The sequence below is a fragment of the Sturnira hondurensis genome, unplaced genomic scaffold (assembly GCF_014824575.4).
Source record: "Sturnira hondurensis isolate 20B ecotype Veracruz unplaced genomic scaffold, ASM1482457v3 Scaffold0003464, whole genome shotgun sequence".
NCBI lineage: Eukaryota > Metazoa > Chordata > Mammalia > Chiroptera > Phyllostomidae > Sturnira > Sturnira hondurensis.
In genome coordinates this window covers 19,858-45,917 of record NW_028076095.1, presented here as the reverse complement: position 1 = coordinate 45,917, position 26,060 = coordinate 19,858, and the positions used below count along the sequence as shown (strand labels likewise).

The window sequence follows — 26,060 nt, the reverse complement described above, 5'->3', positions numbered from 1 at the left end:
TGTTGGCACTTAGTAAGGGCTCAAAAAACTTTAATTTGCCAGGCAAAGAGATAAGAAGGTATTGCTTGCATATATATATGTTCAATAAATAAACAAGCAGGCATTCACTTTCCCCATGAGAGATGTGGTTCACACCCATCTCAAATGAAGTGATTCAACCTTAACACATACTACAGTGAGTTATAGGATGGCCTTCAAAGTGAAGACTCTTTCAGGGTCTGATAAGCTTTGGAGAAGCGTTTCAAAATAATTTTCCTGAATACTTGTTGATGATGCAACATTAATTTTTTAAAAGCTCTTTAAAAATGAAGAGAAACAAAGAAAATCAACTTAAAAGAGTTCCAGGTTTTATTTTAAAGGTTTATTTTCTTAAGGAATGCTGACAATATTTAAATATATTAGAAAAACAATGATGGTTTCAGAAATACTATTTGAACTGGAAAAGATATGTGCTCAGGTGTACATGTGTGTGTGGGTATGTATGCCAGGCTGACCCTGTTCTTGATAAACTTCAGTAGCACATGAGGACAGCGTTTTGAGAAGCTGAATTTTTAATTTAAATGTCCCAAGGCAGAATAATTGTCATGTGTTTGGGCAGACAAATTATTCTAGTTAGTGAGGGATTCTTTACAAAGAGTTGACTCAGTGTTAGCTTCTGAGGGGAGGAAAGCACAGTGCCAAGTGTGTGTCTAGATTAATTACACTCAGTACATCTGGTTCATCACATTCCAATACAAGAAAAAAATATTGGTGACCTCATATGAGTGCTGCATTTTATGGAGGACTAAAATTTTCCAGGAATCTATCATTATTTTAATCAGAATATAATCAAAATTGGAATTAAGCAAAAATGGAATGTCTGAGCTTCTGTAGAAATTCTCCCCTGCTCCATCCTGACTCTTCTATTTCTTTAGTTTCATTTTGTGATTTTTTTGGTGTGTGTTTTCTTCTTCTTACTCTTTCAATGCTTCCTTTTCTACTAATTCATTGTCTCTTTACTTTTCCTTCCTTTCTTCCACTCTCCCTGCCATTTTATTGAAATAAATGGTTCTCAGAAACCATTGTAAATAACTGTGTAAATAACTAACAGGGAGTGAAGGGTAATATCAGATTACATATCTTAGATAATGTAATCTTGTACAAATAATAGCAAATATTTATACTGTCATGCAGAGAAACAATCATAATAGATCTGGCATCATTTATCAGATTTCAAAAAGATTGTCATATAATAGATACATGTCATGTACACATCATAAGCACATCATATCCATATCTATGTAGTACGTTTAAGATAAATTTTACTTACTCCTTGGAATGTAGAATTAAATTGTTTCTGTTGCCCCTTGACATCAGGTACTGTACATCTCACAATGACCAGGCATACACCCACCTTGCATATCAAACCCTGCATATCAAATGGGGAAATCCATTTGCCAAATGCAACAAGAGGCGGATTTTTTGGCTGTGTGTTTGTTGTTTCTGTATGAAGACACAGGTTCCTTCCTAAATGGCTATGTTGAAATTTAAATGCATAAGTTGTACAATTATTTCTAGTGGCCTCCCCTCAAGTAAACTAATCCTGTAATTTATGTATTATTTAGAATAATTATTCCAATTACTGTCCCTTCTATTACAATGACTCTAGTAGAAGCATTTCTTTGCATGCAGAATAGAGGACTTGTATTATATGTTTTTTCTATTACTTAGTTCAGCTTTACAAATATTAAAACTTGTAGCCTATTTTTCCCAGTGATGGTAAAGAGGCATTATCCCAATTGCACAGGTCTAATTGGCTTTAAGAGACAACATGAGAATTAACAATAGGAAAAGTATTATCATTGTTGTTAACATTCTCTGAGTTTACTGTCCAGTATGTGCTCCAGTACGTGCTCTGGGTCTGTTTCTACCGCCAAAACTCTCAGTAACAGAAATTGGATCAGATATGATTGTGTAGTGGATATCTTAATTTTGCATGTTTTTTTCATCAGACAATACTTATGTATGTTAATTATGTCAGCGTGTATAAATAAGCCCCATGACTATTTAGATATTTGTATTTTTACTTGCTAGCTCTCTTGTCTTCTAAACTATCACATAGCTCTCTGGAATTAAAGTGAATTAAGTTTGGTGTAGCAGCCTTCTTTTGTAAAATGTGCATTTTAATTTGATGTTAAAAACAACTTTAAAAATGTAATTGGACTTCATTTCATTTACGATTTCTTTCTTTTTTAAAAAATATCTTATTTATTTATTTTTAGAGAGAGGGGAAAGGAAGGAGGGAGGGAGAGCAACATCAGTCTGTGGTTGCCTCTCGCTTGGCCCCCACTGGGGACCTGGCCTGCAACCCAGGCATATGCCCCAACTGGGAGTCAAACCAGTGACCCTTTGGTTCAGAGCCTGTGCTCAATCCACTGAGCTACACCAGCCGGGGCTCATTTACAATTTCTTTTGGACGTACACTTACCACAAAAATGTGCTCTGGGGGAATTTGACCAGCTAGCTGATAATAGAGTAAATCATTTCTAGTTTACAGGAAAAAACAAATGCTTCATTACTTTGCTATTATTATTTACTGTATAAAAAATAAAACATATTTTTAGCTGGCTGTTTCCATTAAGTCCAGATATTGTTTCATAAAATGAGTCAAGTGGGAAAACTTCCATTTCTTTGTGATGACACATCAAATGTACTCTTATCCCTAAAAACATTGAGGAGGATGGAATGAAAACTTCCTACTTTGTTTTTTCAAGTATCTTTAGCACTAATAGCAATATTTAAAAAAATATTTTATTTATTTATCTTTAGAGGGGAAGGGAAGGAGAGAGGGAGAGAAATATCAATGTATGGTTGCCTCTCGTCTGTCCCCTGGGAACTGGCCTGCAGCCCAGGCATGTGCCCTGATTGGGAATCTAACTGCGATCATGTGGTTCACAGGCCCGAGTTCAATCCACTGAGCTACACCAGCCAGGGCTTCTAATAGAAATATTTTAATTATGACATATTTACTTTGCAGGAGCCAATGAAAAAGAAATAGTCCTAATGAATGGTTTGACTGTTAATTTACATCTTCTACTGGTAAGTTTTCTTTCCCACCAATGTTTAGTATACATTCATTACATAATCTGACATGTTTCTAGATTTTTTTTCATTTTTAACAGGAAATGATGGACCATGATAAAATGGCTTCTTCATACTCATGGGAGAGTTGACTCTTGTGAAGAGCTTTAGAATAATGAACAACACTTATCTCAGAATGTTAGGAATAAGAGTCATGGTGGGTAAAAAGAAAAACTGAAGCAGGCACGCAAACTAATGATGTACAAATGCTAGTAAACACTGAACTTTATAGAGAGGTAGTTTTTCAATATGCAGGAATTTAGCAGGGGAGGAGTATGGATTAGTATAGGTCAGTAGATTCGTTTTTGGAAATAGATTAAAAATAGATTTAAAAATAGATAAAAATCTATTTGAAATAGATTTGAAAATAAGGTTAAATTGACGAGTGCACCGACCAGCAGTGCCCGTGACATCATGGATGAGACATGAGACAAATTCACATGGACTACCAACTCCTATGGAGGAAAAAGTCCAGCACAGCTAGTCCCTCAAGGGGGGAGAGCCTCAGAATGGCCTGGCCACCCTCTCAAAGGGAGAGTGGCTTGGAGTGGTCTGGCAACTCTCTCTCAAGGAGAGAGAGAGCACACTGACCCTTGCCTAGACAGCCTTTTATTGTTTTTTGTTGTTGTTGTTGTTGTTTTGTTGTTGTTGTTGTTGTTGTTTTTTGCACAGGAGTTCAGGTACAACTTATTAATCATTGCCAGGCAGTAAACAGTAGATAGTATACAAAGAACCATTAGGACTTCTCCTAAGTCAGGGTCTGTCACTTAAAAGGCTACAGAACTTTGGGAAAACAAACTCACTTTCGTTCAGGCCTTTATCATTTAACTAAAAGCATTCTCAGCAAAGCAGATCTCACGGGATTGTTAAGAATTCTTTATCTTGCCAGATTACCCAGGCCCTGCTCTAGCTGGTGAAAGGTTGCACCATCTTCCCCATCACAGGTCTTCAGGCTTAAGTGGATTAGAACCAGGAAGCTCTTCTCCCAGAGGACATGGGGACTTAGGCTTCATCAAAGCCCAGGGGGGCAAGGGTCCATCACTCTCTCTTTGTTGCAGCCCCCCAAGTCTTTCTATGATCGCCTCCCAAATGATTGTGTTTGGCCTAGGTTGCCCCTCCTCTGAGAGGTCTCACCTGTCTCTGACCATCTGACCATACTTTGAAGGCAGGGAGATGAAGCAGGGGCAGCATCTGCTGCCAGAGACAAGCATTGTCTCCTCAGTGGCTCGCATTCTGGAGGTCGCTCACAGCCTTAGACGCGGGAGATGGTTTACAGTTCCTGAAACCAGGCAGAGCAGTTCCCAACTTTAAATTGGAGAAAAGGGACCTAGTACCCAAAATGAGTCACCATGCATACGGTGCTTCTTGTACTATAAGTATTTAATAAATGTGAAATATTGGGTTTGCCAAAAAGTTTGTCAGTTTTTTTTTCTCAAGGATGGTTCTAATAGCACTTAGTTGTCTTTAACTTCATTCAAAAGAGTTTTGTTAGATTTTATTGTGACACTATGACAGCTGTCATATCAGTGTGCATTAAAAAAACTTGTCAAGATTGGTGAATTTTTGTGTAGCCATTTTAATACTGAAGATGGAAGAAAATACACAATATTTTGCCATATTATGCTTTATTATTTGAAGAAAGGCAAAAATACAACTGAAATGCAACAAAAGATGTGGAGAAGGTGCTGTGAGAGACCAAACGTGGTCAAAAGTGGTTTGCAAGGTTTCGTGCTGGAGATTTCTTACTGGACGATGCTCCATGGTTGGGTAGACCAATTGAAATTGATAGCAACCAAATTGAGACATTAATTGAGAACAATCAACACTATACCCTGCAGGAGGTAGCAGACACACTCAAAATATCCAAATCAATACAGTTATTGGTGAAAATGAAAAATATGTCTTTTATTTTATGAAATAAAACAGACTTTTTGGCCAACTCAGTATATTCTGGATTTGAAGTATAATATCTACAGTAATTGCTTGATGTTTTGAAATTTCTTTTTAAGTTTTTATTAACATGTCTACATGACCAAAATTCACAATGAAGATATTAATATTTTATTTTAGTAAAATGGAGAAATCATTACTAATACAACTGAAGAAACATACTTATGGGGTATGTTAAGTATCAAGGTGAAAAGCATAGTTTTAAGTTCAGACACCTCTGGATTTGGCTCCCACCTACGTTACTTAGTGCCTGATTGAATTTGGACAAGGTTTTTTGGCATTTTAAAATCTTAATATTATTCTTTGTGAATATGAGGAAAATAATACCTCCCTTGTAGGGATGCATCAGTTTGAAATGTAATGCTATGTGAAAATTGCTTTAGCACTCACACCAGTGATCGACGCCGAATTACCTGCAGTGATCATCTTCATTGCTGTTACTGTCATTCTCCGCTGGGAGCTGAGGGGAGAAATAAAAGGGCTCCACTGCATAAATGAGCCACTTCTCCCTGGTGCCTCTAGAAATGTGCAGTGTTTCGTATTAGGGCTTAGGTACTTTTTAGTTGGATCTAAAGTAAAGTCCCATAACATAATAAAGCAGTGAAAATATTCTGTACTAGAAACCAAATCTGCAGTGGAAGATAAATCAGCATAAATAAGACATGTATAAGCCATGGGATTTCAGTCTCACAATAGAGAAATTACCATCGAATGCATTGGGAAGATCATTTTTGATTGAAATTTAAATAACTTGAAGGGTTTGTATTTTGTGATTCACATTTTCTCCTGAATTTGCTTCTACAGCAATAAATATAACGAGCCAGTATTTTTTTCTTTTTATAATTCATTGGAAATGAGGCTAATTGGAAAAGGTATGCTTGACAGACACCTAGATGTATAATTAATGTATTTAAAATGCTGGAGATTATAAAATGGTGTATAGTTATAAAATAAATAAATGTATAATTGTGAATTAATGATTTTCTCAATAAATCCATTTTATTGCAGTTATCATTTTTTAAGCCTACACCAAAACGGTATAAAATTCTTCTAGAAGCCAAAGCCTTCCCCTCAGACCATGTAAGGATTCTTCAAATTATATTTATATTCTACCTATTCCTTCTAGAAGAGTGTATCACTTGCCTGACTTGAATGTTTATTTTCTAGTTTTTGTCAAGTAACCTTAGAATAAAAGATCTGCCAAATGTTCTAATGAGGAATTTTTAAAAGATAAATTATATCTTTATTTCTTTTGTTCAAGTAAAACATGTGCTAAGGAAGGTAAAAATTGAACAGAACATTGACTCATTAGTGTTTTCTAACGACATTGAACAAACTGCTGGTCTAAGTCTAGTGCAGTTAGAAAAGTTTTGTTCATTCATGTTAGTTTTTTATTTTATATAAAAGCAAACTGGTACATAACCCAGGGCTTAACCCTTTAGGTACAAGTAGTAAGATAAACTCTTATTTGTCCATTTTTATAGCATACTAGTAATAAATATTTTAAAAATTGCTTATTAGGTATTAAAATATCTCATGTGGTTCACTAAAAAATCATGCTACTTTACCGGCTATTCAATTAAGAAATCCGATCATTCCAGACACAGACACAGATAACAGTGTATTGCACATTTCAATTTTAATGTCAAAGAAAACTTTTGTCTTTATATTTTCACCATTAACTATTTTAGCCCACATCTTGTAATTTTAAGTCTTTTAACTGTGTCTCTATTAATAGTCACTACTATAGTAAAAAAAAACAAACTCTCAATTAATATTTTTAAAAAATTCAAGTCACTGTGATTGCAACCCATTCTTATCTTGTACTCTCAAGGGAGAGAAATTTTGGTGTTCTTTCCTTTTATTAGCTTGCCCTTTCCAGGGCAAGCCATTTCTATATGCTCTCTTCTAGACTAGTAAGTTGACACTACTCACTTTGGTTATTTTGTAATTCTGGTTTTGACTTTCATAAGTGATTTAATATCCTATTCTAAAAATTTCTTATGGCCCTGTAAAGCCTAGATCACTCCTGTGTTTTCATGTGTCTCTATCCTTTAGTGTCTGAGGAATGTTCAGATTCCTGAACGTGTCAATTAATTAAGCAGTTCTTCTCTAATGCGTAATGTTTATCATTTTTAACCTTGACCTTGGATTTAATATAACAATACACTTTTACTGTTGTCTTATTATCTATTATCAGAGTTTATTTCAAAGTACTTGTATATATTGGACTTGATTCCATACATTATCCTTGTTTTCCAGTATGCTATTGAATCCCAGCTGCGACTTCATGGACTCAGCATTGAGAAAAGCATGCGGATGATAAAGCCAAGAGAGGTATATGAGAAACAAATAAATATTCATCATGCCTCTATTTAATATTGATTTTAAAATTTTCCTCAATTTATTATCTTCATTATTTCAATGGAACTTTCAAGGAAGTAAAAGGACTATATTCCTATGACAGATCATTTTGCTAAAAATGGAGAAGTATCTCAGATATATATCTATTTTTATTTTTCAAAGGCTAGTTATATTACAAGCATGTTGTTTTACTGCAAATTTTTAAATTCAAATGTCATTGTCTACAGATTAAAATAACATTAAAAACTAGTGATAATGTTTTGGAACTGCTGAATGATCCCAGTCTTTTATCTCTTCTTAGTCTAAGGATCACATGTTTTCTTTTGAGCTCAGACTAAGGTGAAAGAAGGGATTCATATAATAGAAAAAGCTTGGGTTTTGTAATTGGATAATATACCTGTGAAAAATTTCATACCCACCAACTTACTGGGAAAGGGGCTTTAGGAAAGTTACTTTATCTCTCTGGGATTCCTTCATATTTAAACAGGCAACAGTGGAAATACCTAAAAGATGTGAGCATGGGTTCAAGATCTAAAATATTGCTCACTTTACATTAATAGAGGCATATCTAAACTGTAGAAACTTTAACATACAAACCCTGCAGCTTGTGAAATTTCACACTAAGAGATTTACACAGAATAAATTTTAGTTTCCAAAAATGATGCTACCAGGCTGCTAAACCAATGTTTGAGCAATTGTTTCTCTCAATCTAGAATACTTGGAGGAATTAAAATCTACTTCATTCACTTTTATCTGTTAATATGCAATAAATCAATGAAACAAAAAGTTCCCACACCTGTGAGAGGATATGTTTTCATAGGTCATATATGAATAGCTTATGTCAAACAAAAGTGAATATAGCCACCAATATGTCACATCTTAATTTTAAAGATGACAAGTGTTATGAAGCCTCATTAAGTAGTCATAATCTTGGGGACACTTTTGTGCATTGGTAGATTAGAGCAAGTCAACATGAAAGAGGACCATATCCCAGGAATTTTCAACCTCTTTCCACCCATGGCACAGATAAACTGATTACTAAAAGTCTGTGGCACACTAAAATATGTTATATTTTTGCCAATCTGACAAAAAATAGGGATAATGTTGATTCTTTCTCATTGGGTGGCTATTGTGTTGACTATTGTCACTTTTTTATTTAACAACCTAAAAGAAAAAAGGTCATTGCTCATGGCTAAATAGTTGAGTATTGCATGTTTTGATTTTTTTTTCTGCACACCAGTTGAAAATTGCTGCCTTATTCTATTTTTAATAAATNCATTGGTAGATTAGAGCAAGTCAACATGGAAAAGGACCATATCCCAGGAATTTTCAACCTCTTTCCACCCATGGCACAGATAAACTGATTACTAAAAGTCTGTGGCACACTAAAATATGTTATATTTTTGCCAATCTGACAAAAAATAGGGATAATGTTATTCTTTCTCATTGGGTGGCTATTGTGTTGACTATTGTCACTTTTTTATTTAACAACCTAAAAGAAAAAAAGGTCATTGCTCATGGCTAAATAGTTGAGTATTGCATGTTTTGAATTTTTTTTCTGCACACCAGTTGAAAATTGCTGCCTTATTCTATTTTTAATAAATATATTTGTTTGCTTAATACTGAGTCTTAAAATAAATAACATATTATTATATTGAGTACTTTTCCTACTCTTTTTGAAATTATAGTGGACACAACACATTAGAGTCTTTTAAGAAAAGGAGTTCTATATTTCTGCATTATTACTTAGATTTATTCAGAATTACTGAAATCATTCTTTTTTATATATAAAGTATGGATCACTTAACAACTTAGAGATTGCAATATCAATATTGTTTTCATAGATTCTATTTTGTGAACAAGTTCTAAGCTTTTAGTAGAAGTTAGAGTGTGTTTATGCTTGTGGTACACATAATTTATGTCTGACATGGGATGCAGTAATTAGCAAGCAGCAAGAATTACCGAACATTAAACATAACTGAAGGAAAACTTATGAATACAATAACAAATTTTCCTCAGATAGTAATACAGCTAATGATGCTTTGACCTCACAGTCATGTGAGATTCAGCACTGGAGAAGAGTCCTTAACACTTTTTTAAAAAAATACTAGCCAGTTTTAGTTCATTCCTTACACAATTTCTTTTTCCAATTAGAAAGTTAGTAAATTTGGAATTAGATGTTTTGCTGAGTATCACTGAGTTTGTAAATAGATAAAAATTGTTATGATACAAGTTGATGCTTCCTGTGTAGCTGACTTCTTTTTGTTCATGTTGTTTGTAAGACCAAATCTAAATTCATTCACAATTTCCACTGAGCAATCAATCATTAATTTTAGCTAGGGAGATGTAAAGAAAAATAGCCTTAATAATTGAGTTTTGTTGATATTTTCCTTCATGTCTGAGTTTTGATCTTTAGATTGCTGTGGAGAAGATTTAATGCTTAAGTTAATAGAAGATCTTGGTTAGGCTATATTCAGAGGAAAGGCACATACACTTTATTTATAACATATGCATGTGTTTTTATTTAAGCTGAAAAAAATATTACATTGAATTACTTATTTCTAAAAAGTTATCTCACTATTGAGTATTTCATGAACTTTTACTTCCTGTGTTGTATTGAATAGGAATAGGAAGGAAACAACTGATAGGTAAGCATATAATAACAGTTCATTGAAAAACTGAAAAATAAATCAATTAGGGTTCTGTAAAAACATACACTTTGTAGAAATTTTTTTACTCTTTTATTATTATTACTTAATAATAAGACAAAACATGCTCAAATGCTGCTTTCTTACCAAATTTTGGAAAATCAATAACCTGAAAAGAACTTACCTTTGACTTTATTTATGGTGGGAAAGAGCTCATAGAGAATTTTAGGTGGGGAAATATGAAGTGAGAAACTCATTATTGTGGATATGATGTAACCTAGGCTTCACTCGACTTTAGGGAGAAGAGACCTTGAGAACAGAAGATATCCTTGAAGTAATTGAGAAGGAAGGAGACTCCATCGCAGTGATCCTGTTCAGCGGCCTGCATTTTTATACTGGACAGTTCTTTGATATACCCGCCATCACAAAAGCAGGGCAAGCAAAGGTGTGTGGCTCATCTGCTCCTTCCCATCACACCCAAGCATCACTCTACTGAGAAGTATACTAACCACACTTCGAGTAGAGCACCTTTCTGTCTGCGTAAAAGTGTTTAAAGAGTTAAAAAAAGAAAAAGCGTTGCATTTAAAAGACCTATAGTCTGTTTTGCTTTAGGCATCTCTATACAAACAAACATCTTTTTGTCAATTCTCTGGTCTCACCTTTTTACTAGCATCTCCTGTCTCGACCTTTACCTCTAATCAAGGGAACAGGCGAGCTTCCTACAGGTAGTATTGATGGGAATGAGCTGCTTAGTCAATAGAAGCAAATGGAATATTTAGGTTAGTAACTACATTCTAGGACTGTTTGTCCTACTGTGACCCATTTCAAATATAATTCACTCTCTATTAATCCTTGGTATCTGAAGAAAAGGAAATGAAGAAGAAACATTTATCAGTAGATTGAGTTTTGCACAGTTTACGTTAAGGAAGACATTCCCCCCCTAAAAATCTTAAATAATTTCACCTATCACAATTCCTTAAGTATTACTAAATCGCATTAAACTGTTTAGCATTTTGAAATTTTGTCTCTTTATATATGTGTTTATAAAAATGTCATTTTAACATTTGTTTGCTTAAAAAAAGAAATCAGAGAGGACCAATGCTCAACGTTTAAAATTTGGATTTAAAAAATTTTAATTAGTTTTATTTGATTTGGAAATCAAGTCATGTATTCAAAAAGGTGACAATCTAATTTTGTTCTGAACATTAATAAGTTATGGGAGTAATGTACACGTGAGGTCTAGTTAATATATTCAGTTATTGAAGCTAATGAATGGAACTAATGAAGAGAAATTTAGCACCATTATCAGAAATCTCTAGGAATTTCCAACCACGACTTCCAACTGATTTGATGGATAACGGTGAAAGTGGTGCATTACAAAAGATATAAAGATAATGTCTTCTTAATTTAGATATCAAATGTTAAACACCAATTTAGATATTAAATGTTAAGCACCAAAATAAAGGGAGGCCAATAAAACATCATGTTTTAAAATGTTATATAAGAAATCAGCAGTCCCTCAGTATACATGCACATCTCATTAACTTTCACAGAAATGAGCACTAAGATACAGAAGAAAGACCAGGGGTTTAGGAATCAACCACACAGTCTGAGGTTCAAATCTTGGCTACATCATTTGTTATATAGTCTCAGTCAAATTACTTGACTTTTCTGAGTCGCTGTCTTCAAAGGTGTTATTTCGGAATGCCAAGAGCCAGTTCATACATTTTGTGTAGATGTGGAAGAGTACAGAATATCTGTTCCGTTGTTGTTAAGTGATGGCCATGTTCCCCCTTCCCTGTCCTCAGCAAATACAAATTTAGGGAAAGTGCTCAGATGTACGTTTTCTTTTCTTTCCCACTTGAAAACAAAATGCACTTGTTTACTTAGGTGTTATATGCTATTCTTACTCTTAACTACTTGGGTTGCTAAAATAATTCTCTCAGTGTTTTGCATGCTTTCATTCAGTTGAAAATGTAGTAAGTGCCTGCCACCTGAAATTCTGTCAGAATTTTCAGTCCAATAAAGATAAGAGCGAGCAGTTCCATCTAAGTGAAACCACAAGGGTGTGATGCACTATGATAGTGGAATGATGATATAGCAGATATAAATATATATATATATATATATGTGTGTGTGTATATATATATTTTTAAACTTATTTTAGCAAACATTTATAGTCTTTTTTTACATTTTCCTCCCCCCTATTTTCACTGGAGGTGGAGGAAAGTTCTTTAAAATGTAGACATACGTAGCTCTCTTAGGTGGTATATAAAGATAAACCCGAATGAGAGGCAGAGAGAATATTAAAGGCGTCAATCAAGAGAGAGATATGAAATTCTACAAAAGGTCATTAGGAGTGGCTCAGTGAGATAAAAAAAGAGGAAAGCTTTCAGAAATGAAGTATGGAAACAAAAATCATGTTGGTATGGAGCAATGAAAGTCAACAAGAATAGATTTTGATGTATGGCTTCAAATTATGTAAAAGGAAATTGAAGATAGAAATTTTGAATAACATGTTCATTAAGAAATGCATGCATGTGAAAAAGAACAACAATCATAAATATCTTGATAAGTTATTTCGAATCCCTAAAACCATCACACCTACATCAAGAAACTTCTAGAACCTTTATATTACTCAGAATCCTCAGTTGTGCCTTCTAAACACTGCCTGTTTTGCCTCTTTTCTGAAGGTACCACTCTTCTGACTTCTAACTTTATGTATTATCTCTGTCCATCTTTGAAGTTTATATAAATGGATTAATATATTTATTTTGTGTCTGGCTTACTTGATGACTATTGCATTTGTAAGATTTATCCATGTTGCATGTAGCAGTGGTTGTGTTTTTTTTATTTCAGTGTATTATTACAGTGTATGAAATAGATCACAATTTATTTTTATCCATTTCAATCAGGATAGATATTTAGGTTTTACTTTCACTCCAGGGTTTTAAAAATAAATGCTACTTTGAACATTTATAGGAAGCATTCATATTCTTTGGGTAAGCATTCATACACAGGTCTGCTAAATATGCAGTTAGAAGTGGAATTCTTAGGTATGTGTATGATGATTTTTAATCAATAATGCCAACTTTCCAAAGTATCAATTTGGCATATACTATTACCAGCTCTAATAAGAGTTTCTATTGTTCTCAAAAGCAGATCTGATTACTTTATAATAGTAGCTACATTGTAGGTTTTTTCTTGATGTATAATCAACATATATATTATCTTATTAGTTTTGGGAGTACATCATAGTGTTTTTGTATTTATATACATTACAAAATAAACTTTATAATAAGCCTAGTTACCCTCTGTCACCATACAAAGTTATTATAATATTACTGCTATATCCCCTATCCTTTGTATTACACACCAGTAACATTATCTTAAAACAGAATGTTTACACCTTTTAAACCCCTTCACTCATTTTACCACCCTGCAAACACTGCCCTTTCTGCTAAACACTACTTTGTTTCCTGGCTCTGTAAGTCTGTTTAGATTTTGTTTTGTTTGTCCATTTGTTTTGATTTTTAGATTCCATATATTAGTGAAATCATACAGTATTTGTCTTTCTCTGACTTATTTCACTTAGCATACTACCCGGGTATGTCCACTTTGTCACAAGTGGAAAGACTTCATTCTTTTTATGCCTGAGTTATATTCCATTGTATAAATGTACCACATCATGTTTGCCCATTAATCTATTGATGGACACTTAGGTTGTTTACGCACCTTGACTATTTTAAATAATGCTTCAATGAACACAGGGGTATGTGTGGCTCTTCAAATTACTGTTTCAGATTTTTTGAATAAATACCCACAAGATGAATTGATGGATCATATGGTAACAGTATTTTTAATTTTATGAAGAACTTCTCTCCTGTTTTTCAGCAGCTGCACCATTTACATCCCTACCAGCAGAGTATAGAGAATCACATTTCTCCACATCCTCACCAACACTTTTCTAAAAGTTTTTGATAATCACCGTTCTGACAGGTGATATCTCATTTTAGCATTTCCCTGATGGTTAGTGACATCAGGAGGGTTTGCATGTGCCTGTCTGTCTTCTCTGAAAAAAAGATTATTCAAGGCTTCTACACATTTATTAGACATTTCTTAACTATTTAACCTGTAAAATTGTGTTGTCATCTTTATTAGATGCCTATCCATTTTTTGTGTCACCAAATTTTTAAGTGCTGTCCCCCCAAAACACTTTCCCCATATGCCTGTGGGTTTTATTGCACAATATTTTTGAGGAGGGAGGAAGGTTTCATTCACTTATTTATTTATATTTTAGTCCATCACCCTCCCCCATTTGTCAACCATCAACTTGTTCTTTATATCTCAGGTTCTATTTCTGTTTTGTTTAGTCATTTATTTTTAGATTGCACATGTGAGTGGGATTATATGGTATTTGTCTTTCTCTGATTTAATTCACTCAGTATAATGACATCTAGGTCCATTGCATTGCTGCAAATAGCAAGACCTCATTCTTTTTTATGACTCAATAATAGCACATCTTTATCCATTCATCTACTGAGGAGCATCTATGTTGCTTTCAGTTCTTGGCTTGCATTCTTCTTCTACCACTTATAAAACAAAAGTTCAAATAGCTTTAGCCTTTTATGGTTTTGCATACCTGGAGTTCAACACTGCTTCTACCTGCACTATTGACCCCCGCACTGAAGGACAGTGCCAGCTGACATAAGTACTTATGTTCATGGTGCAGTATTCTTACAATAAAGGGTAAAGCAAGGAATTTTTATAGACCAAATTCATATATTACTTGCCTAACTCCTGTAGAAACATGAGTGTTCCATTAGTGACCATAAACAAAATTTCTGTGCTCCTCTGTCAAGCTAAATATCTCTTCCCATTGTATTTTTATAATAAGATGTATTATCACACTATCTGGCAATTATTTCTATGCCTATCTTAACGATCCAATTTAAGAAGATTATGTCAACAAAGTGTTTAATGACTGATTAAGGGTTGACCCTACAAAACTTACAGATTCATGCTTGTGCTTTGCATAGTGTCATTTGCATTTAAATGCACACCTGTTTGGCCAGTGGAAGAATAAGTGAGTGTGCATTAGGAAGAGTAGATCAGACTTTTATAGCATAAAAATATTGCATAAAAATTACAACTCTGCTCCCATTTAAATAGACTCAGAAACTTCTGAAGAATGACTTATATGATTAATTACTCTAAAAATTAGAATGCATTTTTGTAAATTTCGAGTTATCTTTCAAATTTCATTTTTTGTTTGTTGGCACACTTTGTTTGTTAGAACATGCACAATGCTTCATTAAGTCAATAAATATTAAATGAACTAAATTAAGCTTAAAATATTACCTTGAGCTATTTTTTCCTATCTTCAGTATCTGAAATAAATCAAACAAATTATATCTTGTTTGAGGTACTTATGAGCTGCAGACAAACTCAAGAAGACAATCTGTTTCATTGTCGCCTTCAGTTTTGTACTTATGTTGATAATAAACAGAGAAGACAATCACTGTTCTTCCAGTTTTAAAAAAAGGTGGCATTTGTTTTTGGAAGCATACCTTTAGATTGTAAGAGGTTTTCATCTACAAATTACTTAGCCCTTCTGGTTCTCGAGATCTTTTTCTTTTTCCTGCTTCCCAAATCCTTTATGCTTTCTTGCCACATAGCTGTTAGCTCTGACTCATAACTTCTTTTTTACATTTTTTAAATATATTTTATGGATTATGCCATCACATTTGTTCCATTCCCCCCCTTAACTCCCCTCCACCCTGCACACCCCCTCTCCCCATTCCCCCCTTTAGTTCATGTCCATGTGTCTCAAGTTCTTTAGATTCTATATTTCCCCTACTACTCCTTCCCTCCCCCTTTTCTATTTTCTACCTATCTTCTATGCTACTTATTATCTGTATCTTCTCCCCTCTTCTCCTCCTCCCACTCCCCTGTTGCTAACCTCCATGTGATCTCCATTTCTATGTTTCCACTCCTGATCTAACTGTCCTCTTAGTTTGCTTTTGTTTTAGGTGTGTTTGTTAATAACTGTGAGTTTGCTGTCTTTTCACTGTTCATATTTTTTATCTTCTTTTTCTTAGATAAGTCCCTTTAACATTTCATACAATAAGGGCTTGGTGATGATGGACTCCTTGAATTTGATCTTACCTGAGAAGCACTTTATCTGCCCTTCCATTCTAAATGAAAACTTTGTTGGATAGAGCAGTCTTGGATGTAGGTCTTTGGATTTCATGACTTGGAATAGTTCTTTCCAGCTCCTTCTTCCCTGTAAGGTCTCTTTTGAGAAATCCGCTGACAGTCTGATGGGAACTCCTCTATAGATGACTGTCCCCTTATTTCTTACTGCTTCTAGAATTCTCTCCTTCATTTTCATCTTGGCTAATGTCACTATGATGTGCCTTGGTGTGTTCCTTCTTGAGTCCAACTTCTTTGGGACTCTCTGAGCTTCCTGGATTTCCTGGAAGTCTATTTCCTTTGCCAGACTGGGGAAGTTCTCCTTTATTATTTGTTCAAATAAGTTTTCCACTCATGGCTGGTCCTCTTCCCCTTCTGATACCCCTATAATTTGGATGTTGGAACATTTAAAGATGGCCTGGAGGTTCCTAGGCCTCTCCTCATTGTTTTGAATTCTTGTCTCTTCCTTCTTTTCTGTTTGGTTGTTTCTTTCTTTCTTCTGGTCCACTCCCTTGATTTGAGTCCCAGTTTCCTTTCCATCACTATTGGTTTCCTGTGCATTTCCCTTCATTTCAATCAGTTTAGCCTCTATAGGTTCCTCTAATTTGTGGCTAAAATCAACCCATTCTGTGAGCATCCTGATCACCAGTGTTTTAAAGTGTGCATCTGAAAGGTTGGCTATCTCTTGGTCACTTAGACTTTTAGGCTCTGGGGCTTTGAGCTGTTCTTGAGTCATAATGCTTGGTCTGTTCACACCTGTCATGTAGGAGGGGCAGAGCCTTAGGTGTTCACCAGGGCGGGTTGACCCAGTTGCTGGGTTGTGATGTATGTGGGGGCAGGGTCAGAGAGGGGAAAAATGGCGCTTTGCTTCACTCTGCTCTCTCTCAGATTTCTGTCTCCTCTGCGGCTTCCCACAAGCAAAATTGGTCTCTCTCATGCTGGTTCTTGTGTGTGTGGGCCTGTTTACTCTCCAGGACCCTGTGGGTCTCTCCAAAGAACTCTCTGTGAGCCTGGGAGCCTCTCCCAGCCCCTCATACCTTCTTATCTAACACATTTTCCCTTAGATTTTATTATCAAAATACTACCATGCTCCCCACCTCATATTTCTCATCTCTAGATTTGCCTATGTCATCAATACCTCCTTTAAAATAGCCTGTCCTAAAAAGATTAATGTAGCTTCTATATTAGTGCTCTGTGCAAATATTATACCCAAGCCCTGTGTATAATATTTACTGCTTAAAACTATATTTAGCATTTTGTTAAAGACGGCAAGAAAAAACACATGATAATATTTGTATTATTGAGATAGGTTTTGAACATTTAAAAACTATTATTTTCTTTCTTTTAATTTTATTTTTAAAGCCTTTATTTATTTTTAGAGAGAGGGAGCAAGGGAGAAAGAGAGGGAGAGAAACAACAATGTCTAGTTTCCTCTTGCACACTGCTAACTGGGAACCCGGCCTGCAACCCAGACATGTGCCCTGACTGGGAATCAAACCGACAACACTTTGATTCTCAGACTGATCCATTGAGCCAGACCAGCCAGGGCAAGAAATTTCATTTTAAAGGATGCTTTCTGAATAGATTATGCAATAAAATTACTACAGGAAAAAAGAACCTCAAGTAATATTCTTTTAAAATTTATCATCAGTTTAAAGAATATTTGACAATTTTATGATTTTGTTATTTGTATATTCCCTTATTTATTCAACAATTTTTTGGGTTTATACTGTGTAAAAGTAAAGATAAAATTGCTACAAGATATCTGCAAACAGAACTGTGAAATGAGACAGAAGAGAAAGGCTTTGACAAAGGAATGTTTCCATAGATGTTGCACTGTGATCAAAATCTGAGTTCCCCAGGCAAGTGAGGAAGGATAGAGTACCCTGGAGACAGAGAAAGATTTACGCAAATAGAGGGTGATATGTTGGGGTACCCCAGAGGAGAAGCTGGAAAGGGCCAGATTCAATGCAGTGAAAAGCCATACCAAATAAAATGAGTTACATTCTGAAGTTAGTGGGTGGTTCTCTGAAGAGGCACAGGGAATCATACAATCAAATGGGTGATGTAGGAAGTATATTGGAGGAAGGCAGGCTGGCAGTACTCAGAATGATTAGAAGACCACTGCAATGCTCCAGGGAGTAGTTATAAAGCAAGGTTCTCAGTGGCTTTATCAGCCTCAGAGTATGAGCCCTGTGGGTAATTTTATTAAAACCTGTTAAGAAATATTTGTTTATTTGAAAATTTGTATGAAGTAGGTACTCAATTATGGGGTTTACATTTTATCCCATTCATATTTTTACTTACTCTTTTAAGTAAATTTAAATTTAAGTAAGTATAAAATTTACTCTTAAAAGCAAAATAAAAATTTTAACTGGGGAGGTTTGTGGAATCTTTGAGTTCTTTATTTTTATGATGCTGCCATCTAGTGAACCTTTGGTGAAATCACTCTGTGATAATCAATTCTGTATCTTCTGGTCTTTTAATCAATTATGTTTGATGCCATCGATTAGGAAAGAATCGTACACACATTAGAACACATTGTAGGAGCCACAAGTGCTTTTTTTAGGTGGTGTCACAGATGTGACCACAGGGCTTTTAGTAACGAGTTATGTGTGAACTTCCATAGTTCCTCATTGTGCTATTCATAATAAACTGATAATAAAATAAAAGTGCTGTCTTTTCTCTTCCTTGAGTTTTCTAAAAGAAGTGTGATTTGCAAATTGTATCTATAAAAACTGTGTTAGTCTAAAATTTTAGTTAAGATGAAAACTCATTAGTCTGCAAAAGCTGGTTTTAATAATCTCTAAATCTTAATAAAAGTTAATTGCATTTTTTCTATCATTCCTAAACCTTATATTAGAATGGAGAATCTGTTGTATTTTTATGCTATACATTGCTTATTTTTTGTGAGAAACAAAGCCCAAATCTATATCTCTCAAAAAATTAGTTATTTTTTACCAGTAAAAACTTTTCTGAGATGCTACTTATGTCTACATTATAATCAGCAAGACTCCTAATTAACTAATTCTTCAATATATTGATGTTTGTAAAATAGAAACTATGCTTTATGGTAAGGATCAGAAATTCTTTCTTTTCTGCTACAGGTGGGATAGTAAAGGATTTATACTTTGTCAGCCATATGGTCTCTGTTGCAGCTACTCAATTCACTTGCAAAACCATCAACAGATAGTATTCAAGCAAATGAGAAGTTTGTGCTCAAATAGAACTTTATTTGTTTAAAACAGGTCATAGTTTCTACCCTCTCTTCTAGGTGAAATTCTTATAACAGTGATTTGGGGTTATTCTTAAGTGATGTTAGAACAGTCTAAAATTGGTCCTTCTGTAATTATTTCCTTCAAAATATCAATTGGTAGATGTTTCTTCAAAGTTTCAGAAAATCTAAAGTTTTGAGAATGTAACATATATGCTATTAGCAAACTAACAATACAGAACTCAGAGGTAAAACATTTTTGCAAGGTGAACTATCACCCCTATTTAATGACCAGTTGGTCTTTGTTTTGTTTTACACTCATGTAAAAAGTTGTCCTTTTGAAATATTTTATTTATTTATTTATTTATAGAGAAAGGGGAATGGGGGAAGAAAGAGAGGGAGGGAGAATATCAATGTGAGGGAGAAACATCAATCAGTTGCCTCTCACACCATCCAGACCAGGGATCAAACCCACAACCCAGGTGTGTGCCATCAAACCAGTGACCTTTTGCTTTGCAGAATGATACCCAACCAACTGAGCAACACTGGTCAGGGCACAAACTTATCTTAATGTGAAGTGAATCACTATATTCTCTAATTAAAACTTAGCATTGTGATATGCAGAAAGCTAAATGGTTTTGATGGTTAGCTATTCATTTAGAAAATTTTACTTGGGTGCAGTTTGGATAATACAAATTTACTAATCCAGATAGTCCTTCCAGAAGAATTTGTTTCTAAAACACTGAATTCTACTAGGCAGACATACAAAACACTTGAAGCCATATAAGGAAGCAATGAGAGAATAAATTCAGACAACATGAAGCTGTTAAGGATTCAAGTCAATGCATATAGAGAACACAGCGTAGAGTCAAAAATATTTTTATGAGTTGTGTGTGGGGAGGAACAAACTTTTCTCTATCATCAAGGTTCTTCTGGCTGATTAATAATCAAACACACATAAGACAGATTAGCAAGTAAAATAACTAAATTTAACACGTATGTATGTATGGGAATCCTGCATGTGTGATAGAGTCAGAGGCCCCACACGCAGAAATGGTTCAGAGATACAAGGGCATGTGGGCACATAGGACACGCAGAGCCAGGAATGAGGTAATGTGCCTGGGAGGCTTCAAAGAGTCAGTGGAAGATCATAATAGAAGATGTTTATTAAATAGAAGTTATATCTGATGATCACTTAGTACCGGGAAAACCCTATATTTAATTTTTTTAGGTAGTTAAAGGGGAGTGCAGGAATTCCTCTTCAGTCTGCTGCTAAAGTTGACATTGGCTCTAAGTAATCTGCATACTATTGAGGCACATCTTTGTATTTATTTATTTATTTTACATCCAAGTCTAAGTACTTTAAATTGTTTTTTAAAAAGATTTTATTTACTTATTTTCAGAGAGAGGGGAAGGGAGGAAGAAAGAGAGGGAGGGAAACATTGATCGGTTGCTTCTTGTGCATGTCCCCAACCCAGGATCAGGCCTACAACCCAGGCAGGAACCCTGCCTGGGAATGGAACTGGCCACGTTCTGGTTTATAGGCTGGTGCTCATTTCACTGACCCACAGGAGCCAGGGCACCTCTGAGGCGCATCTTGGTGTGACTCGTTCTCAGTGCCCCACAGTTATCTTTATGTCAGCTGACTGAGGCAGGACTTGGTCTCAGGAGTCCTGCTAGTCTCAGCAGAGCTCATTTAGGTACCTCCAGCTAACTAGAGGAGGGTGGGCAGACAAGCAGATCCAGGCTGAGCTCACTAAGGATGATTCTGATCTAAATACATTTCTTTCATCTTCCATCTGGGCAGCAGGGTTGGCTCATGCTATCCCTTCTCACAGAGATGGCAAAGGGCAGGAGAGAGCATGCCTATCCACTCAAGTGCTTTTGAGATTCTGCTTGTAGTATGTGTGCTAACATTCCTTTGACCCAAACAACTTATCTGTCTCATCCCAGTGGCACAGAATTGAACCCTGTCCACAGTGGGAGGGACTGAAATTATCTGTGGAGATAACTTATATCAACATGAATATAAGAAGGGACAAAGAATCGCAACTGTTAAGGAAATTTGTCACAGCATGTATACATTTGAGCCAATTAAATTAAATGTGGCTTGATGTGAGATTAAGTAATAAACTAAAAACTTCCATTAATTCCTTCACTTTAGTAGGATACACTACAGCAACTGTCCTCAAATGTTTCAGTAACACAAAGCTTTTGTAACTTCAAAAATCATACAGGACTCAAAAAGGGTTTTATGTTGTATGTATATCTATTTGTATTCAATGAAATTACAATTAAAAAACTTTTAAAATATTATAGCTTTTTATTTATTTCAGAATAGCAAATTTAAAACCTATTACATTTTAACATAAATTACATATTGTTAGATAAACAAACTTTTTTGAAACAAGTAAAAATGTTTTATATTTGACAAATCCTTTTATTGTTTGATTTCATAAAAGATAGCTATTTTTATATCTACTTCTGCATTCAATCTCTTGCTTTTTTGTGTTTGTGAAGAATATGAAGAAAATTGCTCCTCATACAGATATAGAGTCAGAAAAAGCAGAAGTAGTTTAATTGAGGATATTTTTTGGTAATGCACCAGAATTTGACAAGTGAGGACTTTTTGGAGTAGTAGTGTGGAATGTGAAACAAAATGACTGAACTTTCTCTACTTTGCTCTTTAAAAATTTATTGGTTGATTTTTCATTTTGGATAGAGCTGTAATCCATGACGCATTACATTAAGCATCGGTCATTTGGTTTTCTGAGCTATGAAGATTTTTCAAATATTTACATATTTCATTGTGTATTATTTTTAAATTGTATATCACTACTAAGGTAATCAGAAACATCTTTAGATACTGGGAAAAGGTAATATTCACAGAAGTGAATACAAATTTCCCAAAGTTCTAACATCTCTTGGGAACTATTTTTCTAATTGGAAACAAATATTATGAATTGTTTTCCTCAAATTGATCGACTCATATGATTCACACTACTACTTATCAGTTTCTGTTACATGAAAAAAAAAGGTTCTTCATCAAGTGAAAGTAGCTTGTTGACCTGCAACTTAAATTATAACATTAAGTACATTACTTTGAGACAACCATCTTCAGAATGTGGTCGAATACTTTATGCATACTTCCCACATTATTAAACCTTAAAAATATGAAAAGTTAGGTTTTGAGATTTTTTTCATTTGAATGAAAATGATTCAAATGATGGATCTAAAAATGTATCATTTTTGCAGATTTATCAAGGAGGCTTTTAAGTCAAATTATCTTTTCCCCCCTGCAGTTGAATGGCTTTAGGATGTAGTGACCACTCACAGAGTTTGGTGCCACTGGCTGGATTGGTGCTAAGCCGCCAGTGGATGAGCAGTTTTGCCCATAAGTGCTTTTGCTTAACCACTGCAAATATCAACACAGTGAAGGGGGGAAAGAACGTCTTGGTATTATGAAAATTGTCTTGACCTACAAGAACTTTGAAAATGCCCAGAGTTTTTTTGTGTTTCTCACTTAGTGAACCACAGAACCAAAGGGTGATCCATATTTATATTGAATATTACACCAGCTTGTCGAAGATTCTTTTAAAGATATTTGTACTTATTATTTCTAATCATTAAGCAATTTTAAAACGTGTTATTATGTTTCCCCCCAGGGTTGTTTTGTTGGCTTTGATCTAGCACACGCAGTTGGAAATGTTGAACTCCACTTACATGACTGGGGAGTCGATTTTGCCTGCTGGTGCTCCTATAAGGTACAAAGTAGTTAACATCTGTATATCCTTCTTTCCACATTAACATTAACCTAAATTTAAAAACTGTAGAGGTGACCAATTTTAACTACTGGAATTACATTTGCTCATTTCTTTTACTAGTGTATTTCCTGATTTCAGTTAATTATAGTCATACAATAGAATAGTATGATAATTAAATTTGGTGTTTCCATCCACTATTGAATGCTTATTCCTTCAGTTCTCTGGCTACTATAAAAAGTCAGGAGGTTATGAAAAAGAAAAAACAATTCTACACTTAAAAGTTATCTTAAGTTAATTAACTTTTAGTTAGTTTTTTTGGTATGTTGTGAAATCTCTACATGTATAAGATAATTATCACAGAACTGAGTTGATAGTGACATTTGAAGACAATTTAATTAACAGGGAGCATAGGAATAAAACCAATTTATTTTAATTTAGACAATTTTAAAACATGATAGTTTTATTATTTAAATATTTTTGTGGCAAAATAAATAAAATTAATATATTTTGAAATTAGATTGATTTCATTGGAACTATTATCTACTAGTCAGGGCAAAATTTGGCCAAAAATAATAGCTATTTATTATCAATTAATAATTCTATGTTTTATTTGCTTTTCTTTGAATAAAGTGACCCAAAATTCTGTTTCATTATGAATGCTTAACTAATCACACATTTTGAGCTGGTTAAATTGGTTTCATAACAACAAAAAAGTCTGGTTACGTTGTTTATCTTTGACATATATTCAGATGAACCCATATAATTTAATTTATTTTCAATCTAGTATTTAAATTCAGGAGCAGGAGGTATTGCCGGTGCCTTTGTCCATGAAAAACACACCCATACAGTTAAACCAGCGTGAGTACCATTTTAAATTCTCCTTTGGTGATGAATAAATTAATCTGCATTAATAAAATGCTAAATTTCTGTGAATTTTTTAAAGTGCTATCCATTATGAAGCTGCATTGATTATAGTTATTTTTACTACTGTATTAACAATGATGTGCTTTATCAGGAAGAAATTTAATTGGTTGAGTAAAATAAATCACAAAAGGGAGACTCCAATGCCAAAAATGAGTTATTGTAGTCAAGCAGAGCAGATGGTTTAACACAAAGATTCATTTTTTTTTCAATAATTAGTCTTCAGGAAAGTTCTGATTTCTCACATTGATGAATAAATCAAAGGCAACCAGAGATGTGCCTAATAGAGCCTTAAATGTAGTGTGTTGTTATTTAAGTCACACCTACTGCTGAAGCAGAAACATAATATGATGGTCTTGTAGAGAATATCTTATACCCTAAATGATCTTATAATCTATGAAAACTGAAAAAGCTGAACACTAAACAACTGATTAACTACATAAAAACCAATACTTCTTCTATGTTATATAACTTCGTTTTTTAGAGCAAGTATAAATGCAAATGTGATATGCCAACAAATGTACACATTTTTATGTGACTGGGGAACTCACAGTGTACCTTTTCCTGTTGTCTGGTATGAGGATAAAGAAATCATATTCTGGAAAAAAAACCTTTCATAGTTGTATCCGAGTATGTGTCATAAGGAGACTGACTAAACTCTTACTAGGTAATATAATAAAATTCAATTAATTTTCTGAATCTTTTCAGGCCTTGGCTGAGTGGTAAAATCTTTATAAGAATTGAAGCTGAATTAGTAATTAAGCTTGGAGTACCTCACATTTCTGGGATTCTGTGTACATAAACCCTAAAAATCTAAGATAATTTTCTATAGTTCATTTACTCATTTCCACAATTTCCTTAAGATTGAGTTTTAAAATTAGATAGATCATTGTCTCTAGACAGGTATTTTGTCAGGTAGATGCTTTCCTCTACTGATTGTTAGTAGATTTTTCCCTGTTCCCCCAGTTCTCTGAAAAGAATGTAAAGCATTTGTTGTAAGACTGCCATGCATGTAGGAGAAAGACCATCTGGGCAGACCAGATTCACAGGACAGCTCGACTGCTTGCTGGTCCATGATTTGAAGAATGTTTCTTGGTATCTCCGTATTCTGTTCTAGCCTCTAAGCAAAGAGAGTATCAGCATCTGCCTCACTGTCAATTGTGTGAGACTAAAATGGTGCGATACATGTAAAGCACTATGCACATCCCATGAGTATTACATGTGATCCACAAATGTAAGCTGAGAACTTTGTCGCCTCTCTGTAAAGTGGCATTTTTGACTTACAGACTTTTGCCTAGTAGAGCTCATTTCTCTGGAGGAGAGAATATAACCCCAACACTATGTTATAGTTTTGACCATTAGGACATTATACAATTTTGTATCTATCACCAAGTTCATTTCCACAGGCCTTTGATAGACTGACTATGTAAGTTTCCATTTCTTGATTGTCTCTTTTACCTGCCTTTTATCTTACTGGCTTATCTTACTAATTAATGAGTTGAACAAGACCTTTATGCATGTTCATTTTTTTATTTGTATAAGAGCCATACATTTAACTGTTTTTTTTAAATTATACCTTATTAACTATTGTTCAATTTTAACTATCTGGCCTCGGAGACTGACAAGACTCAAATCAGGCTTGACTCACAAAACCCTCCTTCCAGGAAAATGTGGTTGTTGTTTGCTAGTTTGTGGTTGTTTGTTAGTTTGTTAAGTCTTCTTTTATGTGATGATAGTATGGCTAATTTCAATGACCCCAACTAATACCCTCTAGGGAAAGTAACTAATATTGATATTACAAATTTCGTTGCTTGAAAATGGATGATATCTAGTGGCTAACTATGTTATTTCAGATAAATAATATCCAAATAACATTTCCTGGTG

At 34.4% G+C, this 26,060-nt stretch overlaps 1 protein-coding gene across 1 annotated transcript in view; it reads left to right on the top strand.

The window, feature by feature from the left end:
• Positions 1–24,117, top strand: part of LOC118984195 (kynureninase) — a 75,779-nt gene extending 51,662 nt beyond the window's left edge. Inside the window, exons 5-10 of the mRNA XM_037041966.1 lie at positions 3,017–3,078; positions 6,079–6,150; positions 7,333–7,407; positions 10,381–10,527; positions 23,157–23,255; positions 24,040–24,117. Of these exons, the coding sequence (XP_036897861.1) occupies positions 3,017–3,078; positions 6,079–6,150; positions 7,333–7,407; positions 10,381–10,527; positions 23,157–23,255; positions 24,040–24,117 (533 nt within the window). The remainder of the gene's footprint in view (positions 1–3,016; positions 3,079–6,078; positions 6,151–7,332; positions 7,408–10,380; positions 10,528–23,156; positions 23,256–24,039) is intronic.
• Positions 24,118–26,060: the final 1,943 nt, after the last annotated feature.